Genomic DNA, 16,975 nt, shown 5'->3' with positions numbered 1-16,975 from the left:
CTCTTTTAGTACAATCTGACATGATAGAGCAAAATACGTTTTCAATGAAGTTATTCATGTTAAAACATTAATAGAAAAAAAACCAAAGATGGACACATTCATTTTAAATCTAAGGTGGGGCAATTACAGTAGAGTTGACAACAGACTCTCATCAGCACTGGGGTACTGCATAACATATGCGAGAGTACATGTAAATGTATACCGAGAATGACCTCGTGGCTGCAGAGGATGAGGATGTTGAAAACTCTCAACCGGAGTACGGACAGGACAAGGGATAAGGGGATCCGGTCAGATACCGTCTGATCAGAGCCCACTCCTCTTGAGAAGCTCAGACTTGCTTAAATAGTTCAATCTTGAGTTGATGTCAAGTAAATTGGGAATATTTTTTTTGGTATTATTTATTTACAATTTACAATGTATGTTGTTACATTGAATTTTAATGCATTTAAATGCTTTTAAACGTCAACGGATAATTTTAATGAAAGTTACATTGAATTAATTTTTAGTTCATTATAATGAAGCAAACAAATAGCTGTAATACGTGCATTTTTAATGTCATGAAGAATGTTGCTGATTTTTTACAGTTTGTATTGTTGTTACCTTTTTACGTCTGTTATCAAAACAATTTAATGTATAAATTCCATAAGAATTCATGTATGAATTCCAAACCGCAACAAGTTGCGAGAAAGACAATGCTTGAGCCGTCAGTCGGTTAGTGTGTCAATCCGTCAGTCTTTTTTTTTTTTTCACTGCGTTAAATTTCACGAAACTATGGAATCCGGATAGGGCCATGCAGTTCACTATCGCACCATCGCACCATCGAGGTTGGGGTCGATAGCGCGATGACGCGATAATGCGATGACGATGGCGCGATGATGCGATGACGATGAAGCGATGGTGCGATAGCGCGATGACGATGATGCGATGGCGCGATGATGCGATGACGATGAAGCGATGGCAAGATGAAGCGATAGCGCGATGAAGCGATGGTACGATAGCGATGATGCGATAACACGATGACAATGGCACGATGATGCGATGACGATGATGCGATGCTCTATCGTGTCATCGTCATTGTACTATCGTATCATCGTCATCTCGTCATCGCACCATCGTGCTATCGACCTTCTATAGGAAGCATTCCCAGCAGCCATTGCGCAAAATGGCGTTTGTTGACGAAAGGATTCAAGAGTATTTTTTTAACGGATATGATAATAACGAAATAATATTCCTTCTTTGGAGTAATCATAATGTGAAAATAAGGTAGGTGTAAACAATAAAAATATTTCATATTAAAATTATATCATAATACATGTAGTAAGTAGGCTAATATTTCAAAGTAACAATACATCAGTACTGTATAAAATGAAGGTCAGAACTTTTATTTCAAGTAATATTTTATGTATTAAAAATATTTAAGCTGCAGGCATTTGAAAAGGCGCTTGGCCAGACTAAATCTGAGAAGACGGAGATACAGCCTGGATATGGCAATTAGAGCCATTCAGGTATGATAGCGATAGTATTGCTATCGTTTTGTTCAAGTCCTAATAGCATTTTTTATAGATAGGTAAAGTACAAGAAAATCCTCTAAAACATAATTAATTTAAAGGTCGTTATTATTATTATTATTATTATTATTATTATTATTATTATTATTATTATTTAACTCATTTGACTGTTCCTCCTCGACTGATTTACATGAAATTATTCTACTGAAAGGAGGAAATGATGTTCAGTGGTCAGACTCTTGGATGTCGCTCGATGAAACGGAGACTTCTTCAGAAACATGGAATCTTTATAGGAAGGTATATACAAATATAGTATACTATGATAAATTAAAATGTGTTTCTTGCGTCATAATATATTTAATTACAATACGTGTAATAAAACTGATTTCTAGTTCCTTTTAAAATTAAATAAGTGATATAAAACTGTTTCAGGGATGACGTTTTGTGTTTATTGAGAATAATCGATCCTGATGGAGTTGATCTGAGAGCGAGTCACTGCTTGACAAGAAGAATGTATCTAAACAATGGACCAAATTATCTTATACATGTTGATGGTTACGACAAATTAAAGCCATTTGGTTTCGCTATTCATGGTGCGATGTGTGGGTAAGTTGTATGTATCAGTTCTTTTAGAGTTTGGTTGGTCATGTAAGATGATAAAAATGCTTCTTTTATAACTCTATTTATACAGCATTGGCGTCGAAACCGGGAAGAGGGGGCACCCCCCCCCCGGTTTTTGTGTCAAGATTTTTGATAAGTCTAGCCCCCCCCCTCTATTAATTTGCTTCCGACGCCACTGTACACTCAAAATCAAGTTTGATATTTTATGATTGTTGTACTGTTGTATAAATATAGCTGCATATTAGAAAACAATTAATAAAATATTATAAATGATCAGCTGTTCTGATTTTTTAAAAGATTTTCAAGGCGAATATTGTGGCTTCAAGTTGCAAGAACGAACAATGACCCTTGTGTTGTAGCTTCATATTTCTTGAAATACCTGGAGGAAATAAACAGTTAAGTATAAGTTTACATTAATTTGGATTATCCTTGATACTATAAATACAGTTTTTAATTAGCTCCACAGTTTTAAATGATTATGTGCATTCTTTTGTATTTATAACAAGTAAAAAAACATAATTTTATGAAATCATTTACTTAAAAGTAAAAAAAAATCACTGTCTTAGTTTATAGCTGTATTAGTTTTCTAATTCAGGTGCTCCAAGGTGCGTGAGACTTGATGCTGGAACTGAAAATATATACATTGAGGACATTCAAAAATCTTTTCGTTGGTACCATGATGATGACATGTGTGGAGAAAAGAGTGTTATCATAGGAAGATCAATGTCTAACCAGGTACTATAAGATTCAGTAACATATGATGTAAAGAAAATTACCAAATCCAATAAGTTTAACCTTTTCTTACATGTACACTGAGAAAATCTACTCTCATGCAAAAGCATAGTTTGCACTTTGGTTTAGAGTTATATAGGATTATATATATATATATATATATATATATATATATATATATATATATATATATATATATATATATATATATATATGTGTGTGTGTGTGTGTGTGTGTGTGTGTGTGTGTGTGTGTGAAGAGAGAGAGAGAGAGAGAGAGAGAGAGAGAGAATTTCAGTGTAATTCCTCCCTCAGGAGAATGTTCAAAGAAGTACTGATAGCTTTAAAAGCCTAAAGTGATTTAAGAATGAATGAATGCATAATGTATGCATGGTCAACTGCACGGTTTGCGGACAATTCAACCTTTGTGTAGTTAGGAATACACATGCAAATAAAGCATCCAATGGCGTCAAGTACGTTGAAATTTAACTTGTGGATGTTAATATAAGTTGAATAGACTGCAAACCGTGTAGTTGACCATACATTCACTCTTTATTCACTTTGGGTTTTAGTACTTCTTTGAACATTCTTCTGAGGGAGGAATTACAGATATTATACGTGTTTGTGCAAAAACTCAAACCTTGGTAATAACTTTTGAACAATTGATGTGAAGGCTTTCAAATTTTATGGTGTATTACTTTTGACATTACATATATTTAATTCCCCACTTGTTTTTACTTAATGACCTTGACCTTAGAGTTTGACCTACTTTTGAAAAATGTTTAACCTTGGCCATAACCTTTGAATGATTAGAAAGAGAGATTTAACATGTAATATGTATAAACCTTGTAAAAAATCATCTATCAGTATATATCAACATTATTAACCTAATAAGAGTTTAATCTACTTAAATTTGTAAAACTTTCACACAGGTTGTACCTGTGTACATATTAATATACCTTAATTTATTGGACCTTTGAGTACCAAACTCTTTTATCCAATGACCTTGAAGTGTGACATACTCTTTAAAAAATTGCCATCAGTATTTAACAAACTGATCTTGTTATAAGAGAATAGAACGCTGGTGGAGAACACTGAGAGAGATGGGCATTTCCTTCTGGATACACTTGTTCAAAGATATGGAAGACCAAGGGATGTTTTCATTGGCAAATAACGAGCACATGTAAGATGCAAAATATTTATTTTTGAACATTATGAAATAAAATTTTTATAACCTAATACTTCTGCAGGTTACCTGATCAATTTTGTAAACCAACAACTTATAATAAGGATGGTTTTTCAACAGAATTATTAAGAGATATTTTTAACATAAATTTTACAGTACTTTTTTTTAAATTACTTTTTCTATTTACCAATTCAGAGAATGCCTTCGTTTCTGCTTTATGAGAATAATACAGCAAGAACTTGATCAAATAAAAATGGAATGGAATAACCATTATATTAGAGCACAAAGACGCTATGATGATGATGGAAGTCTTCCAGGAAAACCAGATATGATGTTTTTCCACCCGGAAATTTTTGGTATTTTCTAGCAAAGATTAGTTTAAAGAATTTAAATTCTATTTTTTTACATTTGCCCTCCTCCTTTAATACCCTGGTTGTTTATCAAAGTGCTAAAATTAAATCGGTATTAAAACATTGTAACTAAAATTCTTTTCATTAACAGGTGCTGTAGATTATAAATTTCCAGTGGATATTTGTGATGTGCTAGAGTTTCAAAGACTATTTCCAAGTCCAAGCCCGAGAGGATGTTGTGAGGACTACGCAGCATACTTCGATCATTTGCTTTTAGATGGTGGGAGAACTGTTCCACAGACCATTGAAAAGGCCATCGAGGCTTTGAATTACTTGGTTGAAAAGCTCTAAAATCCAAATCAAGCCCAGAGAATACACCATCACCTAATGTTGCACTTTTTAATTTAATGTTGTATACCTATCATCAGTACAGCTAAAAGAAAGTGTTTGAATTAAAATTTACAGACAGAAAACTTTTTGTTGATAATTACTGAATTTATTAGATAACCATATTCACTCATGGAACAAGTTTTAATGAAAATTGCAAAATAAGGATTAAAAAATAGCAAACTACCCCAAGAAAAACATGAAAACCATACAGATGCAACAATCAAGCATTCTAAAAATGTTCAAGTGTATGCTACTACCATAGATACACCAGAAATCAATATTTATAAACAATTATCAATGCCCCTTGGTACATGTGTATTATCTTTGTTTGAAGAAATACCTTTATTCATATGACTATCACTGCCATTTTTTAGTTTAAAAAGAAAATGAATAAAAACTTTCAAAACACATATATATCATTAAATAAAGTTCCTCTTCTTAAGCAAGATGGAATTCCCCGCCACAAGTGATGGCCAACTCCATTTTCCTGTGAAATTCTTCAGGGGTTTCTCCTCTGGATATTTCCAGTAAAAGATCGCAAGTATGTGCAACTGGCAACAGAGCAGGGTCTTCGACAAATTTAATTTCAAGCTTTTTGTGAAACCCTAATGGAGGGATTGTTTCAGCTCCAGTCCAAAAGGCCAATAGCATATTCAGATTGATTTCAGATGTATCTTCTGAAAGAAAAAGAAGTAGAATAAATTGATGTGTGAGCATAAATGCCTCTTAGAACTATGAAAGTAATGTCAAAATATTGCATATTATAACCTTCTGCTACAAGGAAAACAATAAAAAATACACCATAAAAAAGACCACATAGCTCACCTTAGCAATGGTTCCCAAGAGTTTGAATAGTCAATTATTTTAAAATCAAAAAGTCAGAATGTCTTGTAAAAGTTGGACATTGCATAGGTGACCATGTCAAAGGGCCCCTGTTTTAGCAAAGGACATTACTATGAATAAGATGAAAGACCCTTAATACAGGGCATTCATTTGAGCCAGATGGGACTCGAATGGTTTTGAAAAGTTACACATATTTGCTATAACCTTTACCACTACCCTAAACACTTGGCAAAAGGACAACAAACACTCTTTTATGCAAACACTTTTAGAGTATTGCAACACTATTCAATTACCAACTTTAGATAACATTTTGTCTTTGCTAGGTTATTTGTGTGACACACTTAAGACAAATTGCAGAACTCTTATTTGAAGATGACAAAATAAAAATGTCTTGTTTACCTATGTGACTTAAACATCTAAATTGGAATGAAACATTTTTTCAGTTCATAACGGTTTGATGAATTTTAAAGTTAACTATGTGATAGACAGGGGAAGAAATATCTAGATGAATTCTCTTTTCTTGGAGGGGATGTGGGTGGGTGTTGGACGAGGCTTGGAATGAAAATTCGGTATAAAGGTTGTTTTTATGGCATCCATGAATTGTACATATATTTCACAAATAAACATGTACACCATTCTTTATACCTGAACAATCTTGCAGGAAAAGTTCAAAAGCATACATAGTATCTTCTTCCTTCCTCTTGTCATTTGAACCATCTTCACTGTAGTTAATGTGTATGATTTCTTTTATTTTCTGCATGGTTACCATACTGTTGGACAACATGTGAAGAAAAAGCCCCCTTACTTCCTCAGAATTGCTCTTCATAATTGTGTAAAATTCTAAAGTGTTCAATCCTTTCCTGAACTGTGCAATTTCTGCATGGATTCTGAAAAGAAAATTAAATAAGATGTAATTACGGTATATTGCCAAACAATAAAAAGAGAAAAAAACTTAAATTTCTTTCAGTGCCGTTTTAGCCAGATATTACTGTCCAGGATAATGCGTATATCAAATAATCAAAGAGGAGGCCCAAATGCCTTTATAGTCACCTGAGTACCATAGTCCTTAGATCAACCTGTCACATTTTATACTATAAAATAAAGAGAAAAAAAATACATGTTCACTTAATGGCCATATTTGTTATCCCCATCCGCAAATAAAAAGCCTGAGCCCTGCCCCATGGGCATTGAATTTCTATTTATGAAGAGGACATTATGGACATAATAACAGTGCACTTAGTTATCTCCCGTGACAGTGAACATACAGAACAAAATATTATGTACAATGTTATACATTTCACTATTAGGCCATATTGACCTTATCTAAGAACCTTTTTACAAAAGAACTTATGACTTATAACCAAATTAATGAGTGCTTAATAATCACAAATTAATCATTATTTGAATTTAATGGCTGTAAAAATAATTATAGAAATTATAATAAGGGTAAATTAATGTTATTATATAATTTTTTTTGTAAAACCCAGCCCTGAACCCCTGACCCTGGGGTATTCAATTTCACAATCCAATTTGGTAGAGGGCTTCATGAACATCATATCTATGCATTTATTTTTTTGGGTGGGAGTAGAGAAGAGGATTTTTTTCATATTTGTTTTTTTTTTTATATTTGACCCTGCCCATGAGGTCCAAAGGGAAGTAAAGTCGCTCTCTTATCCTAGAGATGCTTCAAATCAAAAATTGACCTAAAGGCTTGTATATTTCAAGTATAAAGTTAAAAATGTGAAATTGCCACATGACAATGGACGAAGAACAACTGCAATAGGTCACCTGAGTGACTAAGGTGAATTCAAAATATGTGAAGGTACCATGTATTTTAAAAATAAATTGGAAAATCACCTTAGGTAAACATGACTCTTCAACAATTGTCTTGCCATACAATCCCTCTTCTGTTCTGTGTATGGTGGAACAACACCATAGACTCCTTGTTCCACCATCCAATCTGACAAAAGATTCAGTTCTTCCTCATCTGCAGTTTGCAGCTGGAAATATAGAGAATTCTCTTACTATATCTTTGCTAGGATGTTATACAAGGTAGCAGTGGTACTGATCTAGTATCTCAATACAGCCATGCAAGTTCAGTTAATTTAAAACTCCTGCAACTGATTTATTATTTTGTTTAAGATGAATAAATAAAAACCATACCTTTTGTATTTTATTTTTCACATCAAGGTCTATGACATCATCAGTGGAATAGACAACATCTTTGGGTTCAATTAAAAGCTGGTACAGAGTTGAATTCAGAAAAGGGAAGCCTGGCCCCCCATGGAGAATACTCCATACAATCATCCTTCCTGCTTTGAAAAACATTTCCTTGTCTAACAGTGGGACAGAGTGGATGAAAGTCTTATTATAAGGTTCTCCCTCCAGAACTGCATTTGCAAGCTCCTTCATAAGACAACTAAAATACAACATTTTAATTTGTTAATTTCTAAATAAGTAGCAATTTATGTATTTAATGACATTTTAACAAACTTTCCTAAATGACTTCATATCATTGAGATGGCCACCAGCTCAAAGGGACTTTCATAGTTTAAGGACATTATGATGAAGGGACATGTAAAGGACTGTACTAGCTTATGTAAATGACCTTAACTTTCAACTTACACTTTAACCTATGGACACTCTTTGGATGAAGAAGGAGTCAGTTGGGGCCAAAATACAGACACAAGAGATGTTTGTAAAACACTTATGCCCCGGCCTCCCTTTGACATACATGATAGGTTGCACAAGCCTTTTATTATCGGCAGTATACACTATGGGCAGTTTATCCGGAACATAGAAATAAACTTAACCTTTTGAACTTAAAAATCAATAGGGGTCATCTATCTATACTATCTGAAATGCATCAACTTATCAAGTAGGACGTGTCTATGCTGAAAAGTTGGAGCAAGATTTCATAAAGGGAGAAAAAATGTGCTTCAGACAAAGATTTTAATCAGCGCCTCCTTTTTAAATGCAAAGAATCAATAATCATCTAAAATTGCAAGAAGCAATCCTTGCAGATTTTGAAACTCTGAAGTAAATGGAATTATAACAAAAAAGGTTTTATATTCTAAAAATTTGATACAAAACAGGAGAATCATGGAATCAATATAAGTAATCCCTTTAAATAAGGAAATTACAATATGTGAAGTATGAGCTTGCATGATTAGGCCAGATGAGAGAAAATAGTTTTCATGGCAAGTGATAATGAACAAAAAGATGGACATACGGATTACAGTAAACAAACTTTTAACCAAACAACATTATTTCATGATTTACTTATGATTAACTAGTTCACGCCAACTAATTTTCCCGAGTAAATTTTGTGTTGTTATAACGACTATACCAAAAAGGCTGGTTTGCAGCGATAAAATTTCACCACAATGACGCTCTTGTGAACCATGCAAAATTTTCTTGCACATGAATACAAGTTGGTTTACAGTACAGTAAAACTCGGTTATAGTGAAGTCCTAGGGACCAAAAGATTTACTTCGTATAACAAATTCGTAATAATAACTATAGTGAATTCACTATATACACCTGTTTCCTTTCACAAGACTATAATTTTTGGGAGTTGATTTTAATCAACTCTCCTATGCAGTTACTCTAGCAAACCAAAAGTGAAACAGTGTTTGGACCTAAGCACAAATCATCATCGCTGACAAGACTTAGTTTTTGAAAAATAATAAAAAAATTCGATGTAATGTATGCTGAAGCATTGCTTTTAAAAGAAATTTATCTATAAACACTTTTAAAATACTGTGGTTTCATTAATTTTCGTGAGTATCAATTTTCGTGGATTTTAGAAAACCACAGTTTCAAGGATACGTAATTTCGTGGTCAATGATCCAATCAATACAAAATGTTAGTTGAAATTGAACTTCAATGAACATTTAATTTCGTGGATCAACTTAACAACGAAATCCACGAAAATTGGTATTCAACGAATATTGATGAAACCACAGTACATGTAATAAGATTTTATATAATACTTACAATTTAGATATTTTTGTAGTCTCATGTGTTCCTACGCCCGAGTTTAATGAAGTCTCATTCAACCAGACGTTCGACTGTCTCCGTAAATCTCCGACAAGCAGAGAGGCTCTCTTGCTTGTCGGAGATCAACGGAGACGGTCAAGTGTCTGGTTGAATGAGACTAGAGTTCGATATCAATAGTGCTTGGATCCATACGATTTTTAGAATTGTTTCGATTACTTATACACAGTTTGAAATCTATCTTTAAATATTACACAACATGATTCATATGGGGTTTCTCGAAATTCTTGTCGGAAAAGTCTAAAAGTTCATATAACAAAAAAGTGCGTAATTCAAATACAGACTAGAAACTAATTGCCATGCAAGATAAGTTGATTTTAAAATAAATGATAATTGATAAAATCAACTCTTGTCAGTACTACAGTACTTTGATTACTTATTGAGGCTTAGAATAAAAATTACTTTGAACCCATAATGATCGGATTGTGAGTTGAAAAATTTATATGAAAATAAATTTATTCAAACTACTATGTTAAATAGTAATGCAAACTTTATTAAACTGAAAGAAATTCGTTATAAAAGTGTTAAATTTTGTAATTATTAACTTCTATGGGACTTAAAATCAGTTCGCTATATCCGTAAATTTGTTTTATCTGAATTGGTTATTGCCGCCAAATTTTGCAAAGGTTTGTTAAAATTTTAATCGGGGACTCTAAAAAACTTCGCTAAATCCGAGAAGTTGCTATATACGTGTTAGTACTAAACAAGTTTTACTGTATATGGCACATTCAGAGCAGGGCCCTATTAAACCTTATCATACCTTAAAAATTCCCTCTTTGGTCCTCCGTAATCTGCTCCCAATTCACCAGGAAATTCTACTTTGAATGGTTCCTCCAACTTAAATGATGCCCTGTCCAAAGCCCTCAGAGCTGAATTCAGTACATGTCTCCTGTGTACCACAATTAACTGCTTTACATTTTCCTCCTCCTCACTTTTGAGTGTGTTCATTGTCCACTTTCTTAAATCAAGGTCAATGAAATGCTGTGGTCTGTTGATTCACATAAAATTAGAACTCATAAAATTATTATAAAGTTTAAATACTTTAAAAATCATAAAACAGTCACATGTTTTTAACTTTTTAAAGTTTTCAAATAACACTGATTTAAACAAATTAACTGTGTATTTATAAATATTAATTAAAATACGAGACTAAGTGTCAATATTTGAGAGAAAATAAATTCTACAAATGTAAGCATTTATTCTTACTGCTGCATCATTTCTAAACTAGCACATATAGCTTCCTGCATTTGCATGTCTCCATCTAAATCTTCAGACAAAAAGGGTTTGTTACCATTCTTCTCAGGTTTAGGAGTCTATGGGGAAAAAAGGACAACAATTTATTCCCTCTTTTTTATGATGAATTGATGCTACCAGTATATCAATGCTGTGATATGAAAGTGATAACTGTATTTCATAATAATCCAATTCATAAATTAATGCATAGAACAAAAAATCATCCTTGCTAGCCAAGGGTTTCCGGTCAACTTCGCTTCTCATAAATGAGGGGGGAAGTGGACCGAAAACCCCTAACTAGCAAAGATGACACAAAATATGTAAACCAACTTTTATTCGTGTGCAACAAATTTTTGCAAAATTTGTGAGAGATTCGTCATCGCAAATATTTCTTGCTGCAATCTAGTTCTTGCTAGTTATAATTATGGCTATAAGAGCGACACAAAAATTGACAAGGCTTGATCGCTTAAATTAGTCCCAACGAACCAGTTTTTCTCCAGTTAGTCTTGAAATAAAGTCATCACAAATGAAAGGAAAAGTAAGCAAGCTTACATGCTTCATGCTCCGCTATTACTTGACAATGAATGGCAAAGTATGCATTAAAATACACAAAATAATTTGATGAAGGACATACTCACAAAATATTCCAGCAAATATTTTAAGTTCAAAAGGGCCCAAACTTCCACAAAATAAAGGAATCAGAATTTTCTGGTTACATGCACATCCATACTTTGTGTCCTAAATGTCTACACAGTTTTACTTAATTCTATGCAGTGGTTTAAGAGGGGGTTGTGCTTACAATCTGTACATAAAAATACAATATTTAACATAGGGCCAAAATTCTGAGTTCAAAAGGGCCAAAATTCACAGGAAAATAATGAAATCAGAATTTCCTGGTAAAATGCACATCTTTAAATTGCATCTACAAAGTTCACTACATTCCATGCAGCAGTTTAAGAGATGTTGCACTTACAAAAAACAGCTAGGACTAATGGACTGACTGACGGACCTGTCAAAAACATTTTAGCTCTCCCAACTTCATTCTAGGAAAAGTTGGTTTACAGTTTACCACATAAGAAGTGTGAATTAGAAAAAAAATTCAAAACATGGATTATTGGCCGATTATTAGTTGGTAAGAGACAACTGCCAATTAATCGATTATGATTCTCAACCGATTTGACACACTAACATACATGATGTTACAGTTATAATTGTATGATCACAAAATTTAACAGCTAAGGAGTATTTTTGTTATAATCAAAACAGACAGACAAAAAAGGATGAAATCTACAATATCCTCTAGTTTCAGCCACAAGGGACTGATAATTTAATATATTATATATGTAAATAATTGTATCAAACATTGTTACTAAGGGTAATATTACAGATTACTCACTGAAGTCAAACGAGTCTGGGTTGACTTTTTGAAAAATATCACAGGAGTACCAGCATTTTCAAATTCTGCATCTGATCCTTCATCAGTACAAACTGCATCAAACATGCGTGATGTGCCTGGCAGCAACTGCGGGTCTTCCAGCTCACTAGACAGGCTTAATGACTGACTTTCCATGTCTTTAGAGGGACCTGGAGAACTCTTCTGAAAGTAATCATGAACAAATAATCATAGCATTCCAAAATAAAAGGTTTATAGAAATAAAATAAAAAATGTGTATTCATATTGCACATGATATAACAAACAAAATTCTTGCAACTTATTTACAAAAAACCATACAGACACGTTCTGCACTGCATTACCATGGTTTGGGTTTGTCAGAGAACTCCTGTCTTTAATTTACAAAACAAAACCATTTCTCAAATATATTTGGACAAAACAGCCACGCAGTTCTCAAAATAAATTCCATGCAAAATGCACCTTATGCCGGATATACATGTACATGTGTATATTTATATATTGAAAAATTCTCTCTCCTCTCTCTATCTCTCTCTCTCTCTCTCTCAATAGATTTCTTTGAAAAGTGTTTTTAAAATAAATGATTTAACTAAAGAAATGAAAAGGAATTAGTACCGATATATCAGGTAGATAATTGTCATCATCTTCATCTTTTTTTGTAGTATGTAAGTACACTCTAACTGGATATGTCTTGATATGGTCAAAATAATTTCCAACCGTAAATTCATGATTGTTTTGAAAGCTTCGAGGTAGTGGATCCCCAGAAAAGGATGCCAAATAATGATTCAGGTCGGACAGCTTGAGATTCTGGGCCATTGATCTTGCCTTTGGAAAGTACAGATCAAGGATTTGTTTTTCAAGGACTTCATAGGTTGTATCTTTTGACACATCAATAATTTGTTGTCCACCGCCTTTGCTCAAGGTAACAACTTTGAACACATCAGACCTCACTGCATGTTTCCACCCACAATAAATTCTTCTAGTTGGTTTGAAATGCCTCTTAATTTTCTTTGTTTTCTGTATACGTACTCTTTCTCTTTTCAAATCGAAGAATTTTTTAAGCACTGGTGAAGTATCTTCACTTTTGGCTGAAAATAAAATTGTTTGATTTATATACATGTATTTTCATTAAATCATTTAGCTTCCTCTGTTGCTTTACATTCAAATACAGTATGTTAAATACCGTAGACAAGGCAAATAATAACAATGGTTTATTTACTTTCACTGTGTTAAACTTTGCCATTTATTGGTTTTTTGCTAAATAAAACCCATAGTAAATATTAACATAAGTTTTTTTTAAATGTGTTAATGCTTATACTTAAATCACTGGTTTTCATTGAGGATGAAATTAAAACCATCGGAATTGGTACTCTTTCAGAAATCCTGAAATTTTAACACCGTGGAATTAAAACGAATTATAGTATACTATACATATGTACATAGCTAAGGAATGTTTTGGGGCATGCCCTGGATATTTTAAGTCATAAGCAGTTAAGAAATGAAAAAATCTTTCCAAAATAACTGCTTATGAACTATCAGAAACTGCCTATCAACTGTTTAGGCTTATGAAACTGCTTTTTTTGTTAAAGGGTTTATTGTGGTTCCAGCATGCCCCTAAGCAGTGCAGAGAGCTAGGGTTTATAAACTTTTTCATAAAGTGCACAACACACATCAAGTGACCACAGCAGGGTTTGAACCTGTCGGTTACTGGCCTTACGCCCATGACCACTGAGCCATAAGATTTTCATATATTATTATAGTAAAACATTTTCTTTCAGTTAATTACCTTGAAGGTGATTTCGACAAGCTTGCTTTAATCTTAGTTGAAGTCCAATTGCTGTAACCCCAAGCTTTTCAAAATCTTTTTCTGTAAGTTCAACTACATCCTGAATTCTGATCTGAAAATAATGTACAGTACACAGCTTATCTTGGGTCCATTTTAAAAAACTTTGAGGATTTGTTACACTATGCACATAAACCATGGATATTTAAAAATTTGTAAAAACTTATCAATTGACAAGTGTTTGTCTTTTAAACTTTGTAACACAAAAGATCATCATGGGACAAAAGACTTTTGGCTAGCAGATTATGTGTTGGATTGCACAAAAAGCATTTGCTTTTATCAAGTTTATTGTCAATGCAAAATTGCATTTATTTTTTATATTTTCATTTTGCATATCTATGTGGGGAGGGGGGATCATTAGTATCTGAAGAATCTGAAGAAAGATGTGCCGTGGGTTGTTTAACTTGTCAAAAAAATCTTAGTCCGACAAGTTGACGTGGACACACTTCTCCCTACTTCCCCCTTAGGTTGGATACCGGTACATGGTACCAATTCCGTACCGAATAGTTGCCTTAAAAATACTGGTAAAATACCGTTTCATTTATACCAGTACTGATAACGGTATTTCTGTATCTTTGAAACCTTTTTATACATTAAAAATGATTTAAAAAAACGACTTTAGACTCGCTAAAATTCTCCGCGTTTTGAAAGGATATGCTAATTAACGAAATACTAGTATATGCTTTATCATTTTTAGTACAATACTTGATTCGACTGCCAATATTTAAAGTAATAACTCTGTACATATATAACAAATAATAAAATAAACTTACAATATTTAAATAGTGTACAGTTTAAATTTTATTCTGACAATAAATGTAAATTAAAAAGACAAAATAGCGCAAAATAAGTTCTTCCTTTCCATTCAATTTCTGATGTTTCATCAATTAGTGCGACCAAACAATGGCTGGCAACTGGGTAAAGCACTCGGCTGTCTGGTCTCTTTTCAGATGGGAATCAGATGGTGGTGTTTGCAACCATTTCCAATGTGATTATTTATGTTTCTAGTCAAATCAGTTTGAGATTTAATTTACTTGTTTGTTGATCTTTTATTAAAGGATTGAAACATAAACAGTTTTTAAACTCGTATTTTTTAAGTAAAAATATATAATACTGTTTTTATATATAATAACACTGAAAGATCAAAAACACATTTATTATAAAAGGAATTATCATTTATCAAGGTCTTATACCGTATCGTTTAAAATACCGGTACAGTATCGTACAGTTTCATCCTAATGGTATCCAACCCTAGTTACCCTACTACCTCCCTCCTCCCGAAAAAAAAAATATCCTGTATCAATGTCACTTTTGCATATAGCCAATCCACAAAAGAAATGAGTTCTATAACAACATGCACACACAATATTTTATTGAGCATTATGATTACAGAAATGCACAATGCTTGTTTAATTGACACATTTCTTAAATTAATTATCATTATAGTAATCATACTAAATTGAATGTGTTATGTGTAACAAGCATTCCTTAATTTTTCCTTACCATGTTTTCCTTGAACACATTCTTGTATTCCTTCATTTCTATTTCTTCTAATATGTTGAATATATCTGTATCATCTGAAAAAAAAACAACATTTAGGCTAAATGAACATATTAAAAGAATGTGAATTGTTCAGCACTGACTTTATAAAGCAATGTGTACTAGTTAAATTTATGACCTGTGTCTCTGGACAAGCCTTCAACCAGGCAGAATATGTTTTTTCTTTTAATTTCTGGAACATATAATCTTTGTATTACTGTATTAACGTTAGAGCATATAATGTATGTGATAAACATTGTTGATAAATATGTCATACGATGCAACTGTCCTGCGGTATACATGATGTCATGATACCTCAAGTCAAAATGAATTTAAGTAACTGACAAACATACTGTATACGTGCATTCCGATATACGTGTTACTTAGACATTCCGCACACTGGTTACAACGCACATCATATCACAGTAAAAACTTAAAGCTTTTAAAGAAATATACCTTTTTACGCAGAAGAGCATCGCATAAATTAGATAACTCGAGCATAGGTTTCTTCGTTCAATGAACTTATTTAATTTTTGTAGTAGATCTTCATATATATATATATATATATGTATAAGTTACAGGCACGGTATTACCAATAGAAGATGGGTTGAGATAGACTTTAATTTGTTTTGTTTTGTGTTAAAATTTTAATTTTCGTGAATGTGAATAACATCCACCCGTTTTTAAGAACCATGCGGGTTTCTTCTAAATTGTATTGTAATGATATTAATTAAAGTATGGTACGTTTAACTCTTCTATATATTTATATACAAGAACGACATGCCTCGAATACCTAATTATAAATAGAGAATCAAGTAACCAAATAAGGCCGATTTCACAAAATATATAAATCCATTCATACCTTCACTTCCAGACGCCATGTCTTCTGAATGGCGCATGCGCAAAAAAGTCGATAGCACGATGGTGCGATGACGAGATGACGATGATGCGATAGAACAATGGCGATGACACGATAGAGCATCGCTTCATCGTCATCGCACCATCGTGCCATCGTCATCGTGTTATCGCATCATCGCTATCGTACCATCGCTTCATCGCGCTATCGCTTCATCTTGCCATCGCTTCATCGTCATCGCATCATCGCGCCATCGCATCATCGTCATCGCGCTATCGCACCATCGCTTCATCGTCATCGCATCATCGCTTCATCGTCATCGCATTATCGCGTCATCGCGCTATCGACCCCAACCTCGATGGTGCGATGGTGCGATAGTGAACTGCATGGCCCTATCCGGATTCC

The 16,975-nt window shown here is 33.2% G+C and overlaps 2 protein-coding genes across 4 annotated transcripts; one reads left to right on the top strand and one right to left on the bottom strand.

The window, feature by feature from the left end:
* Positions 1 to 772: 772 nt before the first annotated feature.
* LOC117681336 (uncharacterized) lies at positions 773 to 4,747 on the top strand. The gene is made up of 9 exons (XM_034445341.2): positions 773 to 1,263; positions 1,421 to 1,505; positions 1,720 to 1,805; positions 1,941 to 2,114; positions 2,427 to 2,524; positions 2,725 to 2,864; positions 3,931 to 4,043; positions 4,242 to 4,402; positions 4,548 to 4,747. Exons 1-9 carry the CDS (start codon positions 1,163 to 1,165, stop codon positions 4,745 to 4,747), a joined length of 1,158 nt encoding a protein of 385 aa, XP_034301232.1. The 5' UTR covers positions 773 to 1,162.
* LOC117681381 (G2/M phase-specific E3 ubiquitin-protein ligase) lies at positions 4,547 to 15,917 on the bottom strand. 3 transcript variants are annotated; one of them, XM_066072861.1, is made up of 10 exons: positions 15,679 to 15,917; positions 14,119 to 14,230; positions 12,948 to 13,420; positions 12,318 to 12,515; positions 10,895 to 11,001; positions 10,449 to 10,676; positions 7,793 to 8,048; positions 7,487 to 7,629; positions 6,275 to 6,516; positions 4,547 to 5,463 (listed from the first exon to the last, which is right to left on the bottom strand). In XM_066072861.1, exons 1-10 carry the CDS (start codon positions 15,712 to 15,714, stop codon positions 5,225 to 5,227), a joined length of 2,034 nt encoding a protein of 677 aa, XP_065928933.1. In that variant the 5' UTR covers positions 15,715 to 15,917; the 3' UTR covers positions 4,547 to 5,224. The 3 variants fall into 3 exon arrangements, with proteins under 3 accessions (XP_065928933.1, XP_065928932.1, XP_034301464.2); XM_066072860.1 differs by having other exon boundaries at positions 12,318 to 12,518; positions 15,679 to 15,916; XM_034445573.2 differs by lacking the exon at positions 15,679 to 15,917 and adding an exon at positions 13,651 to 13,715 and having other exon boundaries at positions 12,318 to 12,518.
* Positions 15,918 to 16,975: the final 1,058 nt, after the last annotated feature.

Source organism: Magallana gigas, chromosome 10 (genome assembly GCF_963853765.1).
Source record: "Magallana gigas chromosome 10, xbMagGiga1.1, whole genome shotgun sequence".
NCBI lineage: Eukaryota > Metazoa > Mollusca > Bivalvia > Ostreida > Ostreidae > Magallana > Magallana gigas.
Note: the sequence above shows the minus strand (reverse complement) of the source record. Positions and strands in the feature narration are given on the sequence as shown.